This window comes from Aquarana catesbeiana, linkage group LG02 (assembly GCF_042186555.1).
Source record: "Aquarana catesbeiana isolate 2022-GZ linkage group LG02, ASM4218655v1, whole genome shotgun sequence".
Classification (NCBI taxonomy): Eukaryota; Metazoa; Chordata; class Amphibia; order Anura; family Ranidae; genus Aquarana; species Aquarana catesbeiana.
This window is the reverse complement of record NC_133325.1, coordinates 694,331,357-694,352,923: the sequence shown is the minus strand read 5'-3', so window position 1 is coordinate 694,352,923 and position 21,567 is coordinate 694,331,357. Positions and strand designations below refer to the sequence as shown.

Genomic DNA, 21,567 nt, shown 5'->3' with positions numbered 1-21,567 from the left:
AGATCACAGAAGTGGATTTTATGTTCAACCCTATTGGGACACAATTTTTTCACTAATAATACTCATTATTGATGAGTTTGAGATTCGTTGAAAACATACTAATTTAATGTTTTTTATATTTTTTTTAATTCACAATTCTTGTTTGAGTTCTGCATTTTGTAATATGTTTTGAATTCATGTATATGGTCTGCGCAACGCCACTTTTCATTTATTCCGTTTTATTGATCACATTAGGTGTTGCAGCAACTGTCTTTTTTCACTGTATTATCAGCCATTTCACGTACTGTATATTGTACCACTATTGTGAGTATCATCAGGTAGCGCAGGGGTCACCATTTACTCATTAGAATTGATAGTGCGTTATCAGCTCAAGCACCTTATTTTTGTCTATTTAGATTTTGTGTCAAATTACTGCAGAAAAACAGTTAACTCCAATGGGTTCACATACTTTTTCTTGTCACTTACATCTTTCTTACACAGGTTAAGAAAAGGTGGTGGGAGAAAGGAGGGAGCATTTTTAGGAGCCGTTAGGTTTTGCATGGAATTCTACTTTAAGGCTCTGTTCAGAGTGACCTGCTGCATTTTATCGCAGCGTACAGGAAGTGATCGCATGTCACTGTACAGCAGTGCAATGCACTGCGCTGCTATGTAGCGACTTGAATAGTGTCACTTTGTGCACTTCAAATAAGGCTGACACAGAAAAAAGGACACTGTCCGTGCATCTGCTGGGTCCCAATAGACAGCTATGGAACTGCCAGCACGTCTGGCGTATCATGCCGGAACTTCAGAGCTCCTTGCCGGAATGCCGGGGGAACATGTCAGTCCCCTCAGCGGCGATGCATACTAGCACATTATGCTATTGTCTTACAGGTTTTCTTTTTTGTTTTTAAGCTTTAATTGAACAAGCTGAAGTTAAAAGCTAATTGGGACCAGGCACAGCTGCACCAGATTTTTCACTCTCCAGTTTTAGGAATTCTACCCCACTCCCTGCTTCTATTTTTGATATAGAAGACAGCGAAGGAGATGACTGAAGTAAGCTAAGAGTGTTTTCTACCTCAAGGGAGAAGAGGTCCATCACCTTAGAACACTAGCAAAAAACTGGGGACTCAAATAGTAGGGCACGGTTATAGATATAGACACCTGGGGGGGTGCCCTACAGAGCATTCACCAGTCTCCAATCACCTGAAGACACGAGCCTATGACTTAAGACCCGTACTGTGTCCCATACTGTATGATTAGGATAACTGTATTACATATGTAAATCACCCCTATGGAAGATGTTCTTTGCTGGAAAATGAATCAGAGATGCAATAAGCAGATATGTTTAATGCACCCTGCTAAATACATATGTGAATGTAGCCCAGTGGCCTCCAAACTGGGGCCCTTGGGTCAGATGCGGCCCTTTGCTTGCATTTATCCAGCCCTCTGGGAATAATTCCTCTCACTAACATCAATGATGAGGCAGAATTCCTCCCACTAACACCCAATGAACGGACATTATTCTTCCCACTGATCTAAATGGTGGAACACCATTCCTTCCACTGATACCAATGATGGGGGACAATTCCCTCCACTGACACCAATGACAGGAAACTATTCCTTCCGCTGACACAGATGATGGGGCACAATTAATAATTTTTTACTCCCATAGATCTCCAAGCCAGAGACATTGTTTACACCCATTGATGCTGGGCATTTTCTAGTCCCACTGTCATCAGCAGTCCAGCCCCCTATAGTCTAAAACAGTGGTCAGCAAACTGCCCTCCGGGGGCCAGATGCGGCCCTTTGTATGCTTTTATCTGGCCCTTGGGGCACTATGTCATCCACTGATACCAACAATGGGGCATAATCCACACACACACACACTGACCCCAATGAAGGGGCACAATTCCTCCCAATGGCATCAATAATGGGGCAAAATTCCTCCCAATGACAACGATAGGGCACAATTCCTCTGTATTGTATTTTTCCACAGACATCCAAACCTTTTCTACACGTATTGGCCATAGTCCCCCCTATGTTTAGAGACCCCTGGTATAAAGGTCTAAAGGACTGTAAACTGGCCATTTGTTTAGAAGGTTTGGAGACCCATGATGTAGCCTGAATAGGTGCCAAATATAATGTTTACATCCAGCGCTTGTGTGAACATAACATGATTGTGACATTTGCCATCTTAAAAGCTATTTCAGAGAGGAGATTGCTTGTATATTGTACAGATGCGTGTGAATAATCAGCAAAAAACAGAGAACCGGATCACCAGGAAAAAAATGAAGCTTGTTCTTATCAGGGCAGCTCCACAAACAGCCACTGTCCCTTTCATCTATTCTATAAAAAAGATTGCTCGCTATCCATAGGCAATGTACATGCTAACAACTGCAAGTCTGCTGTAATGGTGTCTGATTAATAGTGCATATTGGATTTCATACATTTATATGTTTGATTCAGAAACCCAATAAAAAAAAATGCTCACATAATTTATGTTTTAATTTATTGACAAGCAGTGGAAAAAGATTAAGGGACAGATGTGGTATGGAATGTAAATTTGTTTATTTCAGCATAATGCAAATGAGATTTTAGCACGAGTTTTGTATTTTTTGGTGGTTTAAAATTATACAAATATAACATGTAATATTTCAACAGGCAAGAATTACATGCTGGGTTTTATTTTGTCAGCAGCAATTTTATAAAGTTCGTGTATACGGACGCTGAAAAAACATCTATTTATATATTGCTATTTTTTTTCTAAATATCTGTCAAAAGCAAATAGGTTTTAGTTAGTTTTGCTACTGACTGAAATCTCCAATGACAAATTTACTTTATAAAAATAATTACTAATGGTAAACCGGTGCACTTCTACAGTGAAAAAAATCTCCAGTCCTAAAGTAATTAAATTAATAACAGTTATTTATTGAAATGCAGCACCTTTGGTGTGGCCTACAGCACTGTATACTGCATTGTGGCCTGCATTACCCTCTTTCTGCCAATGGAGGGTACTATTGCACCTTTTGATCACTCCAATTGCTTTATTTAGCACTTTGGTCCATGTAAAGGTTTTAGGGCCATGCAGCATTACTATGAATGTACTAGTTGTCTTTCTAAAGAATTTTGAAAATACACAAAATTTTATGATCAAAGTCTGAAAAATATGATCAAAACCTGAAAGGACACATCAGTTCCTTGCAACAGGTGCATATTAAATGTAAGTGGTGCGTTCACTGTGCAGTGCCACCTTTAAGTCTTTCTTTGCTTGCACAATGTCATTGACGTCTTGTTTCTTGCATTCTTCACTCCTTCAGGGTCTCCCAATGCCAATTCACTGGGGAGACAATTTTCTAGAGTTAGTGTTCCTGAAAACATATATTTCTTCCAGTGTTCCCTGGCGTCAAATTAAAGTGTCTGTCATTTCCGCCATATGCTTTGAAATCTGGTCCAGGACCCTCCAGGTCTGAAGGGGATAAAAAATCAATTATTTTTGGTTAGTTTGACAAAAGCTTAGTAATAATTCCTGCTTTCATATCTCTAAGCGTATGTTGAAGGCTCAGTGGAAAAAGAACTCCATATCTTGTTGACAGTTTGTACACTACTTGTATTCTTGAAATAAACTTTCAGCAGGTTGTGCATTCATTGCTGTTTATATGACGTTCGGAGGTGAATAACATTACTCTGACACCGAACACTAATGCACATTGGTGATTAGTGTGTAACAACAGTAATCATCATAGACATAAATTATAATCACTGTAAGTATATATGCAAAATCTACATAATCTCCATAAAGTTTTTTGCATCATGCAGGTAAACATTTCCCCCTTGTGAGAACTATGTTCTACATTTATAGTTGAACAGAAATAAATAATAGCAATCATATATGTGTGATGGTTTCAACCTTGACCTTAATCCTTAACATATCTATAGCAGGATAAAAACCCAGACGGTGTGTGCTATATGTCCACATCCCAGCAAATCATGTACAACTATGAATGGAATATGTAGTTATGAACTTTGTGTGGACATATAGAAAAGAAACTGAGTACCATAAAAACAACTTTATTATATACCATTAAAAATCTATTACACAACATTAAAAATTATTCTCCACATAGGGCTCTACAACATTCCAAGATTCTGATTACATTTCACGTGTGGACTCGACCAGTTTCAGGAATCCTTCTTCAGGTAAACACGTGACTGAATCAGTACACTGAAACCCACTCCTAATCTTTAATAGAGTAATATCAGCCAGTAGGGTAGACAGGAATTCATAGGATGTCTATGTTGCCCATAGAGGTGCAAATGAGTAAGCCAGGGTAAAGCCACTGCATCTCGGGTGGGAAATTCAGGTACAATCAATAAACAGCCAATGGTCTTGTACACATAATCTTAAAATAGAAGGACCGACTTCAACTTCAATGGGGAACCATCCAAGCCCAATGTGTGTGTAAGTCACCATAAGGAAAGCATGGTAGTCAAAGTAAGCAAGGCACATATATTCCAAAGAGGGGGCTCTTGATAAGTATCTTAGAAACAAACTCAATTCACATCAATCCAGCCTGGATTGTTAACATGTTACTCCAATTAATGGGGTTAATTTACAAAATGCTATTCACTTTGCCGTGGAATGTTCCCTTGGTTTTGTGAATATGGCTGAAGTGAATTCACTTTGCAAAGATGATGATAGAAGTCATCAGAGCTTTAACTCATTCACTAAGCTAAAGGAAAATTCCATTGTAAAGAGAATAGCTTATTTGCCTTTCGCAAAATATCCCCAATATGTTTTATTTTAACTTTGATCATGGTGGGAAGGATGTTCTGTCTGTTGGGAGATATTCCTTTAGTTTTGTCCCTGAATTTCTTGTTATTGTAAAAAAAAGCTCACTCTTATTAAGAGTGGGGGACATGCATAGCTGGGCGAAGTGTATGGTTCTTTTTGTTAACTATTTATGCTTTGAAATGTTGCATGAAAGTCTTGTCATTGTGGATCACCAAGTAAAATTCCCAGGTGGACCATTTGAAGGGAAAGAAAATCTATTTGGTTCCAAGGGGCCGGCCATGCCAAGGAGACAGTAGGGAGCTCCTCAATGCACCAAATCACCCATATCACATACCAGAGTAATGGGCACCCCTATATATATATATATATATATATATATATATATATATATATATATATATATATATATATATATATATATATATACTTTAGACCCCATACACACTATTAGATCTTTTGCAGATTTTTGTCTTCAGATTTACCAAAACCATGTAGTGCAAGGGCCTACCTGATTGCATACAAATTGAAACTCTTAAGGTTTGACCTCATATTATATGGTTTTGGTAAATCTGAAGACGAAAACCTGCAGAAAATCTAATAGTGTGTATGGGGCCTTGGAGTTGTTCCAGAATTACCCCACAAACATGCATAAATGCTAATCTCTCTCTGACACTCTATCACACTTGCCAGCTAAATGATTAGTTTGACTAGAATGTGCCTTTAATACCTAATATTCCATGAATTACTCCATGGAAAATTTGCACTTGTATTTACCAAAGAGGTGGAATTTACTTTTTAATGCTGTGTGTTTTATTAATATGGCAGCCCGCACATTTTTTGTAGTTGTAAAAAATGGATGTATCAGAAATAGCTTGAAATTGTGCTCTATTTATCATATTTAAGGCACATCTATAAAACTGTGTTGTTGCACAATATAAAGGATGAATCCTGAGAAATCTTCATTTTCTATAGATGAGACAGGTCAGGTATCTTGCATGAGCTAATGGCAAAATGTCTCTCTCTCTATAGATTCCAGTCTTCAGGTGAAAGACAAGCAGTGTGTGGCCATCCATTTGTGAACACCTGACCATCACAATTACAAGACTTTGGTGTGTGTCAGTGGGAATTTGTCTATGGGAATTAGTAACCATTCAGCCAAAAAATAACATTTGTGAAGTCAGGTACTGATGTTGGAAGAGAAGACCTGGCCCACAATTGGCTTTGCAGTTCATCCCAAAAGTGTTCAGTAGGGTTGAGGTCAGGGCTCTGTGCAGGCCACTCTACTTTCCTCCTCCAAACTAGTCAAGCAGCCATATCTTTATGGAGTTGGATTTGTGCACAGAAATGCTAGAACAGAAAAGGACCTTCTTCAAACCATAGCCACAGGGTTTAAAGTGCACAATTTTATAAAATGCTTTGTAGGCTGTAGCATTAATAGTACTCTTCACTGTCAACACTTTGAACTCAATAATTTGGAAAGATATCCATACACTTTTGACCATATACTGTAGTTTATATTCAAAGTTCATCATTCAGTAAAGCAGCACAAAAGCAATGCCATTATACAAAGTTTAATTTACTGATGTCATACTAGTGGAACATAATATCAGTCTGATTGCTGCACCGTGGAGACTGCTCTTTGCTTTAATAAGTATTCAATTTTGTTGTTTGGTGCACATCCACTTTCGCAGTCAAATTATAGAAACCTCCCACTATATATTTGTTATGTGTTCCCGTTCACACAGCATACTTAAAAATCGTTGAAATAAATATTTCTTACCTTTCTAATTGTTTCTTTGAAGCAAGTTTATACATAGGACTCTTTGTGCAGCTTGCGCTGTTCATAGCTTGCAATGTGCAATTAAACACTTCCCGACCGGAGCACGCCGATGTACGTCGGCAGAATGCCACGGCTGGGCAAATGGGTGTACCTGTAAGTCCCATTTGAATTCCCCGCCGTGCCATTGCATGCGCCGCCACCGGGAGCTCCGTGAGTCGGGTCGCAGGTCCCGCGGACTCGATCGCCATGGGGATACCCGCGATCGCCTCACGGAGAGGACAAACGGGGAGATGCTGATGTAAACAGCATCTCCCCATTCTGCCTAGTGACAGTGTCACTGATCTCTGCTCCCTGTCATCGGGAGCAAAGATCAGTGACATGTCACAGCTAGCCCATCCCCCCTACAGTTAGAACACATCCCTAGTACTGACTTAACCCCTCCCCGCCCCCTAGTGGTTAACCCCTTCACTGCCAGTGTCATTTACACAGGAATCAGTGCATTTTTATAGCACTGATTGCTGTATAAATGACAATGGTCCCAAAAATGTGTAAAAAATGTCCGATGTGTCCGCCATAATGTCGCAGTCACAATAAAAATCGCTTACTAGTAAAAAAAAAAATTATTAATAAAAATGCCATAAAACTATCCCCTATTTTGTAAACGCTATAACTTTTGCGCAAACCAATCAATAATCACTTATTGCGATTTTTTTTAACTAAAAATATGTAGAAGAATACATATCGGCCTAAACTGAGGGAAACATTTTTTTTTAAATTATTTTTGGGGGATATTTATCATAGCAAAAAGTCAAAAATAATGCATTTTTTAAAAATTGTCGCTATTTATTTGTTTATAGCGCAAAAAATAAAAACCGCAGAGGTGATCAAATACCACCAAAAGAAAGCTCTACTTGTGGGAAAAAAGGACGTCAATTTTGTTTGGGAGCCACGTCGCACGACGGCACAATTGTCAGTTAAAGCGACGCAGTGCCAAATCGCAAAAAGTGCTCTGGTCAGGAAGGGGGTAGATTCTTCTGGGGCTGAAGTGGTTAAGGGATAGAGTAAGGGACAGGTTTTTTTAAGTGCATTAAAGCGGAGTTCCAGGCACAAATTGAACTGCTTTTAAAACATAAGCACACAACCCCCCCCCCCCCTCGTTTTTAGATTTTTTTTTTTTCATACCTTTTCCTTTTTTGGTATGTTTTCTTCAGGACTTCCGTCCCACGGTGCCGTGGCGAGGTACGTCACTTCCGCATTTTTTTTTTGCCCTTCTCTTCCCCCCCCCTCGCCTTCTGGGACCTGTGTGTGTCCCAGAAGATGATGGGACCATTCAGAAAGCTCTGCACGACTCGTGCATGCGCAGTAGCAAACAGGCTGTGAAGCCGCAAGGTTTACTTCCTGTTTCCCTTAGTATGGATGCCAGTGCCTGCACCCGGAGCCGTTGGACAGGTCAGCTTTCGGGTGCCGACATTGCGGGCTCCCTGGACAGGTAAGTGTCCTTATATTAAAAGTCAGCAGCTACGGTATTTGTAGCTGCTGACTTTTATTTTTTTTTTTACCCAGACTGGAACTCCACTTTAAAATATAATGTACCACCCTAGTCTTGAGATCTTTTACCCTTTGTTAGGACAGACAGTGTGCACATCTAGTTTACAACTAATAATGAAGATCTGCCAGCATAGTACAGACAGGGTTAATAATGGTAAACTTTACTCCATCTCCCGCTGCTTAACATCATAACAGAAGGGGAAAGCTAAATATGATTTTAAGCTGTTAAAAGGTCATACACGGTTCAAATCTTGCCTGCTTTAGCAGGAACTGGCCGTGATTTGAACTGTTATTGGGCAGGCTGAATGTACCAATTTGATCAATCGATCAACTAGGATACAACCAGCCAGCCAAATTCTCTTGCAATTATCCCTAGCGGCTACTAAAGCCGCTAGTAATAATTACTGTTTTCTCCTGGCGGGGACTGCTGCCCCCGCTGGGAGAAGAAAATTGCTGATTCCCCTGTCAACACTGTCTGTGTTGATGAGGAATTGTGAAAATTTCTATTCTGCAACCCTTGGTTGCAGAATAGAAATTTGCACTGTGTAAAGTAGGTGTTATCTCCATTTGGCTGCAAAAGTGGAAATGCACTTGAAAGTGGCTGTAAACCTCAGACATGAAATATGATCAAAGCAAATCCCTCTATAGTGTGTACTTGTCTCAATCAGGAGCACTAAGTGTCATTTCTGTCTGTTGGTTTGTTCCTCTGCTATCAGCATGAATCACCTATGACAAGTTTTCATGACACCAAGAGAAAAATGGTGACAGGGGAGGGACCTCCAACTGATTGACAGCCTCAGCTATGTTCCTGTGTGCTGTGTGGAGGGGGATGTGTCCCTTCCCTCCAATCAGGTGTCAGAGTTCTCCTCACTAAACTCTGCAGGGTGTAACTTCAGCTCTCCGACCCCCTTTTTCTGAACTCTTAGACAAGCTTTAAAATTCTGATTGAACAGATGTAGAGAAGAAAGAGCTGCAGATAGACATACAACGTACAGTATGTTGGAGCATTTGCTTCATCACTTTACTGGGTATATGTCAGAGTTTACAACCACAGGTTACATTGACTTTAAATAGTTTCTGTAGGCCAAGCTGCCCCAAATTAACTATTTCCATTATAAACTGATGGGACCACTGCATGCATTGTGATATACTGTAGTAGCATCAGCTACATACAGTAAGAAGCGCTGTGTTGCAGCAACAAAGCATGTGACTTCCCATCCACTACTAAATTGAGTCGGCCCGAATGTTTCTTTGCCATCCAGGAGAAGCCTTTTCCTTTTAACAATGCATACAAGTCTTTCTCTGGTTGGTTGAGGTGGAGAGGCAGGCAGATGACATCACAGTTTACATCCTGGTCAAACAGAAGAAGCATTGTATTCATCTATAAAAATGCAAGGCTTCTCCTGAATGGTGAAGAAGCATTCAGGCCGACTAGATTTAGTTTTGTCAGCAGATGGGAAGTCGCTCGTACTGCCGCTAAACCTACATACTGTATATAGTAGATACTGCTACAGTATATGACAGCGTTCACTGTGGCTGCATCAGTTTGTCATAGAAATTGTTTGTTTGGACCAGCTTGTCCCAAACAAACTATGTAAAGTCAATGTAAACCTGGAATTCTACTTTAAGTTTTATTTTACATATGATGCAGTAAATAGATCAATAATCCTACATCCCTACACCCCTTTTCAACAGGTGTGAAAATGTCAGAGGGATAAGTGTAAATGTCTGATGACCTGATACAATTATTCCAGACTTTCACCTTTTCTTTCTCTGCTCTGACATTCACCCTGTGACATTACTGAAGCATTCTGTTCCATGCATTCTAATTCAGCTCATCGTGATCTAACTTTGACATTTTGATCCTTCACTAGGAAAATGACAGCAGGAATCTGATTACTATGGATGATACATACACTTTCCTTTGCCCTTGTTAGTACAAATTAGTTGCTAATATTTCCAATCTTAGACTATTTTATACAATCAGATCTTCTTTTATGATGGCGTGTAACAGCTTAGAGCAGCCTTTCTCAACCTTTTTACCATCAGGGAACCCGTGCTAAAAAAATATTATATCTACAGCTCAAGGTATATTGGCATGTTCAGTAGGTAATAGAAAGTTTAAAGAGGTAAAGAAAGTGGCATAGCAAGATTACTGTATTTATTGGCATGAAACTCGGGTGCAAATAGCGTGTGTGTGTTATACGCCGATACTTCAATTTTAGCTGCCTCAGAGGGGACAGGGAGGGGGGGGGGGGATGAGCGCCGTCAGATTACATACAGTAAGAATCTCCTGTTTACTTGGCGGCCTCTGTAATAGGAATTCCCATCTCCTGGGCCGCCATTGAACCACTGTTCTGTCTAGAATATTAGATTCTCACTGTATGTAATCTGTCGGCGCTTGTCCTGCCCCCCTCCCTGTCCCCTCTAGGCTGCAGATGGGCATTGATCAGGCTGCACTGATGGCAATGGTGAGGCTGCTGCATTGAAGGCAATGGTGAGGCTGCATTGATGTGGACTGATGAGGCTGCATTAATGGCACTTGTGAGGCTGCAGATTGGCGTTGACCCTTATTTTGCTTCAAAGTTCCTTATTTAAAATGTATGTTTTTTTCCTGAAACTTCCCTCTTAAAATAAATGTGCGTGTTATACGCCTATGCGTGCTATACTCCGATAAATACGGTATTTGATGCCCGGTGCAGATCATTTTTAACACCCTTTCATCTATACTGCAAAACTATTTTCATTATCAATAATTATGAAATGAAAAGAATAAAAATAATGTCCAGAAAGAAATGCAGACAATGAAGATTTCAGTATCCCTTAATATTGGTGACCAGAGGGAGAAGGTCCTCCTACATTAGTGGTCAGTGGGAGAAGGTCCCCCTACATTGGTGGTCAGAGGGAGAAGGTCCTCTTACATTAGTGGTCAGAGGGAGAAAATCCCCCTACATTGGTGGTCAGAGGGAGAAGGTCCCCCTACATTGGTGGTCAGAGGGAGCAGGTTCTCCTACATTGGTAGTCAGAGGGAGAAGGTCCCCCTACATTGGTGGTCAGACTGAGAAGGTCCCCCTTACATTGGTGGTCAGAGGGAGAAGGAACCCTAGGGTTCCACAGAATCATGGTGTTTGATTGGATCACCAGGTGAAATTAAAGGAAAGAAAGCTTATAAAAGAAAAAGAATGCAGCCATCATATCTAATAATTTGTAAGCTGCAATACAATAAATGTTTGCTTTTGGGTTTAATGCTGCAGTAATGTAGGAGACCTGCTCAGACATGCCCCCTCTCCTTCTGCAATACAAGTCTTTGTTGGGGACACTTGTGATGAAGCGTGTGACTGTTACTTAGTTCTGCCAGCACAGAGCACTGGAGTATGAGGGCAGAAAGCAGCATTTTCTCTAATGTAAAAAAAAAATATTTTAAAGCATTTCCCAGCATAATTATAACATGGGAATTAAAGGATAAGTTCACCTTTTAGAAAAAAAATAAATGCTGGATGTGAGCTTGTTGGCTGAAAGTCCAACCATGTGTATGCTCCATCAAACATTTGTTGGCGGACTTTCCGCCAACAAATGTTGGCTAGCAGGTTCTAAAATTTTCCGCCAACAAAACTTTGTTGTCGGAATTTCCGATCGTGTTTACACAAGTCCGACGCACAAAAGTTCACGCTTGCTCGGAATCAAGCAGAAGGAACCGCACTGGCTATTGAACTTCTTATTTCTCGGCTCGTCCTACATCTTGTATGTCACCGCGTTCTCACGTCCGTAATTGTTGCCCAACATTTGTGTGACCGTGTGTATGCAAGACAAGTTGGATCCAACAACCTTTGAACAAAAATTCCACGGTTTTGTTGTCGGAAAGTCCAATCGTGTGTACGGGGCATAACTGTCTGACCGTGCATGGTACATGTAAACAGTTTCACATTGACAGGAGGACTCAACTAACTCAATTAACTACTAGAGTGCTCAACGGTGCCCTTGATAGTACATTGAAAACTACAAGCCAACATCCGCAAAGGCTGTCAGTATTTGTAGATTTTTCATTCACAGAACTCTTTGAATCAATGACGCAGGTGGGCGGGCGGAGCCGGTTTTTTTTTAAATTGTGACAGCAAGTGGGAGGAGAAGATGTCCCGCTCGTTGTCACAATGGGAGATCGATCGGGGGTGCGGGGTCCAGTGCTACAGTAATAAGAATATGGGTGTAACATGTAACATGTTACGAAAGGTGAACTTATCCTTTAAGAAGCTATAAAGAAATCAAAATGTGTAAGACTTCAATTGGTCTTTAAGGTTTACTTTGTCTTCAACTGCCATGTTAGATTCACTTTTCTCTGTAACAGATGTGCACAAGCATAGTTTTTCTTTACTACTTTTCTTTCTTTTGTATGTTTCTATGTTACCCTCCCATACCAATTCAATTAAAGCTGAATTCCAGGCAGAAATAAAAGATACAAATTAATGCATGCCTGTAATCATAATATATCATTAAATTATTTTTTCTACAAGGAAAAGCGGTGTAAGTACTTGAATTAGACTTAGTGCCAGTCACTTGTACTCCCTATACATCAAGCCCAGAGAGAGTTAAGTCCCGTACACATGAGCTGAATGTCGGAAGACAACGACCAGTTTAAAAAAAAATGGCTGACATTCGTCCCGTCTGTACAGCACCCTGTCCGACAGAAGCCGGCTGCTCTGGATTGAAATAAATATTGCAGCAAAAGTTGGATTTCTTAATTTATCTTTTAATGGGCTTTTCCCTTTTATCCTGTTATTTTTGGCTGGAGTTCTGCTTTAAGAAAAACAATTAAAAAAGTACAATAAATAAGAATGTCCGGGTACCTTGCAATAAGCAGGGACCCTCATGGGAGAGTACAAAGTGCAGTTTTGCCTTGCTCTCCTTTCTGTTCTGTTTCAGGTTGCTATTGGTTTCTCCTGCCGTTTCTCCCACAGCAAAAAGCAGCTAATTGGTGCTTTTTGGCGGATCTGTATTCACACCGTTCTGGAGCCTTTATAAGCCGGATTCTCCCCTCACACTCCAGCCACCTGAAGAGGAACAGACCAGGCTCCCTGTGCTCTTGATGGACAATATGGAATCCTTACTTCGCCGGCTGGCGCAGGCAGTGTTTAGGAGAAAACCCACCTGCCGTTTTTTCACCTCTCATCTCTGTACCAGCATAGCCTATTCCTGAGCTACAAGGAGCCCATGCCGCTACACCAGGCAGTAGAGGTAGAAGACAGAAGAAAGACCCCCCTGCCTCCCCGTACAGCAGAAATGATAGCAGCTGCCATTGATTTCAGCCTAGAAGTCCCAGGATCCCTGCTCCTGCCTCTTCAGAGAATACTCAGCGGCCAGACACCTCTGCTGACATGGAGGGACTTGGCAATGTTCCAGCCCACACATCTGATGAGATTCCCTTATCTTTTGTTAAAGAGCCTAATACTGTTTGCAATCCTTTAACCTTTTCATTGCCAAATGTACAAGAAGAGAACCAGGGCTTTACTAATACATCACAATCTGCTGGGGCTGGGTACTTTCCTCACCTTTCTGATTTAATTCAGCCTACTGGCATAGCACAGGGTTCCCCCTACTTGGATACAATGCAGGTTGCACAACTTGTTGGTGCACTACTAGGCACCCAATATCTGGGTGCCCTTCAAGGTACACAGCCTCTTGGTGCTTTTCATGGCGCACATTCTGTTGGTGCTTTACAAGGTGCACAGTCTTTTGGTGCTCTACAAGGTAAAACAGTTTGTTGGTGCTTTACAAGGTGCACACCTTATTGGTGCATTACAAGGTGCATGAGTTGTTGGTACACCACAAGGTGTACAGCATATTGGTGCATTTCTAAGAGCACAGCCTATTGGTACTCTGCAAGGTGCACAGCCTCTTGGTGCTATACAAGGCACACAATTATTTGGTGCATTGCAGGGTGCACAACCTATTGGTGCATTTCAAAATGTTTTTCCTTTTGGCACATTGTAGGATGCACAGTCAAATATTATGTTTGGAAATGCTTTACCTATTGGAAGTAGTACTAAGCATAGCTCTAATTTTTCTAAATCGGCTGGTGCTCTGTTGGATAATACTAAGCTTTCACACCTGGTTAACAGTCAGACCGCTCCAATTTACAGGGAATCTGTTGTTTCACTACAACCTAGTCCTATGAATCTTCCAACAGTCCCACCTAATCCACATTTGATCATAATGCATGCCGGGGCAAATGACCTGGGCAAGGTTAAAACCTGGGACCTTCTTTGTGAAATTAAACAGGATTTATACTCCTTTAAAGTCCTGTTTCCACATACCATTTTTGCTTTTTCTGAAATGGTACCTAGATTATTTTGGTCGCCATTCGGAAAATTGTTCTATTTAGACAAGATATGTAGACGTTTGAATTGCACAATTCACAATTTTTTGATCCAGTCTAATGGTTTTTCATATTGTCATTTTGAGTTAGAGGGATTTATCCCAGGTCTATTTAGACCAGACTTAGTACATTTATCCAATATAGGTTTAGGTTTAGGTGTATTCAACATGGGTTTAAAGAGCATGGTTGAGCAGGCCACTGTGTTTTTTCGAGGGCCTCAGCCAGTCGCTTCACGCCTGGCCTAGGCTGGTGGGGTTGTCATCCAGTCTAGTCTGGATGGACAGCAGTATTTGTTTTGATGTATTTGCTAATTTGAGGCATATGAAAATTTAAATATGCAGAGATTTATTTTGGTTATTGTAATTATTAAACCTGGGTTACCCTTAAATAAACACTGTGGCCAGTTATGACCATTTAAACTTATTGGTGTTGTCAGACTCTTTATTTGTATAATTTATGCTACTTTGTGCTATCCCATGTCCGGGTCCCTTGTAATAAGCAGGGACCCTCACCGGACAGTACAAAGTGCAGTTTTGCCTTGCTCTCCTTTCCTATTCTATTTCAGGTTGCTATTCGTTTCTCCTGCCATTTCTCCCACAGCAACAAGCATCTCATTGGTGCCTTTTGGCGGGTCTGTAGTTGCACCATTCTGGAACCTTTATAAGCCAGATTCTCCCCTCACGCTCCAGCCACCTGAAGAGGAACGAACCGCGCTCGCTCCCACCCTCCCTTCCCTATGTCACGGCGTTTAGAGGGGTTGTCATCCAGTCTGGATGGACAGCGGTATTTGTTTTGATGTATTTGCTAATTTGAGGCATATGAAAATTTAAATATGCAGAGATTTAAGTTTGGTCATTGTAATTATTAAACCTGGGTTACCCTTAAATAAACACCGTGGCCAGCTATGACCATTTAACTGTTTGCCGACCAGCTCGCGCCGATATACGTCGGCAGAAGGGCACGTACAGGCATACTAATTGTTATTAAAAATGCCATAAAACTATCCCCTATTTTGTAGACACTATAACTTTTGTGCAAACCAATCAATAAATGCTCATTGCGATTTTTTTTACCAAAAATATGTAGAAGAATACGTATCGGCCTAAACTGAGGAAAAAAATTTGTTTTTTTATATATTTTTTGGGGATATTTATTACAGCAAAAAGTAAAAAATAATGCTTTTTTTTCAAAATTGTTGCTATTTTTTTGTTTATAGCGCAAAAAATAAAAAACGCAGAGGTGATCAAATACCACCAAAAGAAAGCTCTATTTGTGGGGGAAAAAGGACGTCAATTTTGTCTGGGAGCCACGTCGCACGACCGCGCACTTGTCAGTTAAAGCGATGCAGTGCTGAATCGCAAAAAGTGCTCTGGTTTTTTTGCCAGCCAAATGGTCCGGGGCTGAAGTGGTTAAACTTATTGGTGTTGTCAGACTCTTTATTTTTATAATTTATGCTACTTTGTGCTATCCCATGTGTGACACTGTCATTTCTTCAATCAATGTTGAAAGTTTATGAATGATTTTTGCAAATCAGAACATTAGAATCCAAAATGTTCGGTGACAGTAAGTAAAACAGAGGGACTGCCCAAGCCCCAGGTCCCACACAGCTGTTCACTGTAAAATAACAGCTGTTACCAATAAGTGAATTACAGGGAGCATTGACAGACATGGAATCTCTACCCGTAAACCTTTCATCTTTATGCTGGTAATCCAGCGCGAACACCTACACACACAAATTACATGTATTTATTTTTTCACTTCCCAGCATTAAGGAAATAGCAGGAACACAAAGTGCTTCTTTTTTAATAACTTGTAGTTAAAAACCTTTTTGGTTGGCAATTTTACCAGACATAAAATGATCAGCATTTTGCTGCCACTTATGCTTAAAACATTAATGCATAAAATGGAAAACTAATCATTTTCAATCTCCATTTTAACTGAAGAAGAAGCTATCCCCTTCAGATTGCAATATGCATTTACAGGATTTTATCTGTAATCTTCACTGGCTTCTACTGTGCAGACTCTGTATTAGGCCATTCCCGTACGTTTCCTGAGGCTGGGTTCACACCACTGCGAATTGGAATGCGGAATCCCCGCATCCAATTCGCAAAACAAGGAGATTTTGACCAGCTCTCTATGGAGCCGGTTCACATATCTCCACAGCGGGTCCGGTGCGTTTTTGCACAAAAACGCTGTGCGTCTTTTGGTTTGTTTCAGGTACGAAATTCAGCCCACAATTCGGACTGAAATTGGACCTGAAAGAGTGAACCAGCACGCACCGGACCCCTGCTGTGAGCCGCATTCGGCTCATATGTGAACCCAGCCTTACTCTGCTCATGTGAGGGCTCTGTGCTAGGTTCTGCCTTAAGGTGTAAACCTCACCAAAAATACAAAAAACACAATCTATAGCTCAGGATGTTGGGGTCATGCCTCGCTGTATACAGTTCTCTTAAAGCAGAGTTCCACCCAAAAATGGAACTTCCGCTTTTCCGGTTCCTTCCCCCCTCCAGTGTCACATTTGGTACCTTTCAGGGGGGAGGGGGAGCAGATACCCGTCTAGTACAGGTATTTTTCTCCCACTTCTGGGCATAGATACCCGAGCCACCCGCTGGTATCTACGCCACTTCCCGTCCCCCCCTCCCTCGCTGTCTTCTGGGATATACATGTGTCCCAGAACACAGCAGAGACCAGTGGGATAGCGCAGCGTGAGTCACGCATGCGCAGTAGGGAACCAGGAAGTGAAGCCGCAAGGCCTCACTCCCTGATTCCCTTACCAAGGATGGCGGCAGCAGCACCCGACAGCCAAGGTATAGATCGGCTTCGGGTGCCAACATCGCGGGCACCCTGGACAGGTAAGTGTCCTTATTTTAAAAGTCAGCAGCTGCAGTATTTGTAGCTGCTGACTTTTAAAAAAAAAAATTGGCGGAACTCCGCTTTAAACAAATTGCTTTTTATTTTTTACCTTGAGACGCTGCCAGTAACAGAACTTTCTGTTGCAGGCTGACTAATGCAAAGCCATTGACTCTCATCTAGCAGCAGCATTGTTAGCCTGCAGTTCAAAGTCCTCCAGTTGGCCACTGGGCTAGCTATCAGGTCTATCAGATAGACAGCCCATCAGCCAACTAACAAAGCGCACAAGGCAGGCTGACAACTCTCCTGTTAATTGCAAAGTAGTGGCTTAGCGTTGTTAGAGTTGCCACCTCATCCCTTTAAACCCGAACACATATTAATTACACAGGTTCTGAGGCTAATTAAATGCAGATAAGGCACCAAATGAGTTTAATTACCACCTTAATCAGCCACAGAACCTGTGTAATTGATATGTGTTCGGGTTTAAAGGGATGAGGTGGCAACCCTAAGCATTGTGAACCTGCAACAGGAAGTGATGTTACTGGCAGGATAATTTGCTGAAAGCTTAAGGTGTTACGAAACCCAGGACCTTGCATTCACTATATCTGGTCTCCTATAGCACACATAACATGGAAATGCAATAGTTTTAGTAAAAATAAACTGCTAAATACCTTTTCTCATCAGTTAGAGCAGTCTTGGGACTTCTATCAGTGCCTGGTTAGAGCTTGTAGGGGGAGTTTTCATTTTCCCCTGATCCTCTACCTAGACAGTGCCGATTGGCCCTGTGCTGATCACATGCACTCTTCGAAGAAAAAAAAAAAAACTCTCTTGCAATACGCACCAAACTGAGCATGACTCCTAATGCTCTGTTCCTTCGGGAGATGGGTTGGAGTCAATTAAAGAAGGGGAAGAGCAGAGAGACAGGATCACACATCCTTTATACACAATTCAGGGGATTATACCCTTAGGTTCCACAGTGAGTAAAATAAGCATGATTTACTGCATATACAGACTGATTTTCCTGTTGTGGGTTCAGTAACACTTTAATCTTATTTCATTTTTGGTATACAGCACCAGGGACATAACTTACCTGTAAAGTGTGTTCTATGTTTGGTTGGCCTCTGCAGAGCGTACAAATCTTTATTCCACTGCCGTTTGGTCCTTCCAATAGCGCCGATCTTCTGGTGTTGCCGGGGTTAATATTAGCAGCTGCACATTTTAGAGACTTGCACTGCTAGCCCACCCGCCTGCTCCATTCATAGAACCTGCACTATTATTTCCTAGAACGCAAAGCATGCTTTGAATGGAGGACAGGCAGATGAATAACAGGATTCTCCTCCATTCACAGAACACAGAATTCTGGGAAAGAATAGTGCAGGTTCTACGGAGGTGTGGGAGTGGCACAACTCCTTCACACTCACAGTGGCTGACATTAACCCCAACAGTGCTGGAAGATCATTGCTGTGGGGAGGACCAAGCGGCAGTTGGGAGAAGATGTCTACAATCTACAATAGCCAGCCAAACACGGGGCACTCTTCACTGCAGATAAATTATGTCCCTGATGTTGCATAGCAAAAAAAAAAAGAACTAAACCTCAGCCCTAATAAAACTGTATATATTGAGTCTTAATGCTGAAAAAAAAATGATTTAGGGTTTAAATACACATTCAGTATAATCCCATATTTAATCCCAGTGTTGTAATAAAAACATTATATTTCCAGCATCCCTTTAGACAAGCAAATTTCCTTCTAAAGCTGGGTATACACACACAGATTATGTTCATTCAACCTGTGGGCTGATCAAAAATTATCTAACAGATCTCCCCATCCACGCTATATAGCGAAAATGGAGGAATGTTCTGCTTTCACTAATTGTATTATGACAACTGCAGTGTGCGCCTATCAGTATACCTGAAAAAAAGTTGCGTCTGATTGGATGCAGCCACTGTTTGCCTGATAATTTTCCACCCACCTCCTTTAATTTTTTATCTCAGGAACCGGCTGAAGTGTGTTCCCAGCTAAAGGATTTAAACATACAGATGCTGTGTTTGCTTTCAGCCAATAAATGGTAGTTATTCGGCCACAATGACAGGAACAACTGAGGGCCAGCATAGCATATTTCAAATAGGGATGTGAATCTACACAGAATACAAAGGTAGAATCAGATACATAGACAGCATGCAAATTAGAAAGGAAATGTGAGGAAACTTAAACCTGGTAAAAGTAGAAGAAGACTACTATCAGCACATTCAGCCTAAAGTCAATGAAATACATAATTATGCACTGTACACACGGTCGGACATTGATTGGACATTCCGACAACAAAATCCTAGGATTTTTTCCGACGGATGTTGGCTCAAACTTGTCTTGCATACACACGGTCACACAAAGTTGTCGGAAAATACGATCATTCTGAACGTGGTGACGTAAAACACGTACGTCGGGACTATAAACGGGGCAGTAGCCAATAGCTTTCATCTCTTAATTTATTCTGAGCATGCGTGGCACTTTGTGCATCGGACTTGTGTACACACGATCGGAAAATTCTGACGTTGGAAAATTTTATAGCCTGCTCTCAAACTTTGTGTGTCGGAAAATCCGATGGAAAAAGTCAGATGGAGCCCACACACGGTCGGAATTTCCGACAACACACTCCGATCGCACATTTTCCGTCGGAAAATCCGACCGTGTGTACGGGGCATTAGACTGCAGTATGTGAGGGAGAGTTTTCCGGTGCAGAATTGTAACAATGTAAAGGCAGGCCAGCATCTTAATATAGGTTTCTATTGCCTCCATAACTGAAAGAGATAAAAAATCCAAACTTTTGAGTCGTTGAGAGATCAGGAACAAAGGGTAAATCTTCAAATGGGCACACTTGTTGGGACCCAATTGTTACTAATAGGATTTCCCTTTTAAGAAATGTCTTGTTATTTCCTGTTGTGTCTCTCCTAAGGGAACACAGACAACAAAATTAAACACAGCAGGGGTTTTAACCCTTCCCTTCACTTCCCTACCTGATTTAAATCTAAAATAAAACATTTTGGCTTTACAAATACTTTACTAGCTGCCAGAAGTAGCAGAATTGTAGGAGCAAAATCCCCATGTGATAATCTTTATAAACTGACTTCCACATACAAATTACTTAAAGTGGCTCTAAAGGTTGAAGTTTTTTTTTACCTTCATGCATTCTATGTATGAAGGTAAAAAACCCTTTGTGTGCAGTAGCCCCCCTAATACTCACCTGAGCTCCATCACGATCCAGCGATGTGCATGAGTGTCTCGGCTCTCCAGGGACTCTCCCTGTTCTTTGGCTCCTGCTGCTGTCAATCACAGCCAGTGAGCCAAGGAGGAGAGAGGGGATGGGGCAGAGCTGCAGCTCCATGTCTGAATAGACACACAGAGCAGTGGCTCGGTAGCATGCCTGTTTGGGTGCCCCCATTGCAAGCTGCTTGCTCTGGGGGCCCTCAACAGCAGGGAAGAGCGCCAACGGGGGACCTGAGAAGAGGAGGATCGGGGGGGCTTTGTTGTGCAAAACCCCTGCACAGAGCAGGTAAGTATAACATGTTTGTTATTTAAAAAAAAAAAGTGTGCCTTTAATATCACTTTAGTTAATAATTTATGATATAATACAAATGCAACACATTTAACTGATCAATGCAATAAACTTTGTGAAAACTTTGTGAATTTAAAAAAGAGATAGCAATTAAATTACCTTATGTGTTATGATGTAGTGAATTGACCTCAACACAAAAGTATGGACTTGGGTACACCCACTTCGGCTAAGAATTTCACTAGAAATGTTTTAAAACGTTGGCTACCATGCTCATGAGTGGCTGGCTTGTTTATGATTATTGTATAATTTACAAAAACCTGACAACCCATTAATTTTATTTATTTATTAAAATATTTTACAAAACTTTTTAGAACATTCGAATGTCGTTCGAAAGTTTTTGTTTGCTTTCATCATTTGATTTTGGGACTTTACTGAACGAAAATCACATACACTGCGGTTGAAAACGGACAATAATTTGGCCCACTAATGATTGTAAAAAATGAACTAACTTTCTTAGAACCTTCTTTCCCAAGGATTTTCTTTCTAAATTCTACCCATCTATGGCCAACTTTAGTGTGACTTTAGGGTTAGAATAGGGAGTCCTTAACGCAGTATAGGTTAGCCTATATCAGTTTATGGTAATGATCTCAGCAACTGTCCCTTTTAAAACAATATCCTGCTATAAGACTGGGTTTT

At 41.1% G+C, this 21,567-nt stretch overlaps 1 protein-coding gene across 1 annotated transcript in view; it reads right to left on the bottom strand.

Annotated features, from left to right (window-relative positions):
• Positions 1-2,525: 2,525 nt before the first annotated feature.
• The window catches only part of ANKRD13B (ankyrin repeat domain 13B), a 358,728-nt gene continuing 339,686 nt past the window's right edge, over positions 2,526-21,567 (bottom strand). Inside the window, exon 15 of the mRNA XM_073616841.1 lies at positions 2,526-3,445. Coding sequence (XP_073472942.1) covers positions 3,400-3,445 — 46 coding nt within the window. The 3' untranslated portion in view covers positions 2,526-3,399. The remainder of the gene's footprint in view (positions 3,446-21,567) is intronic.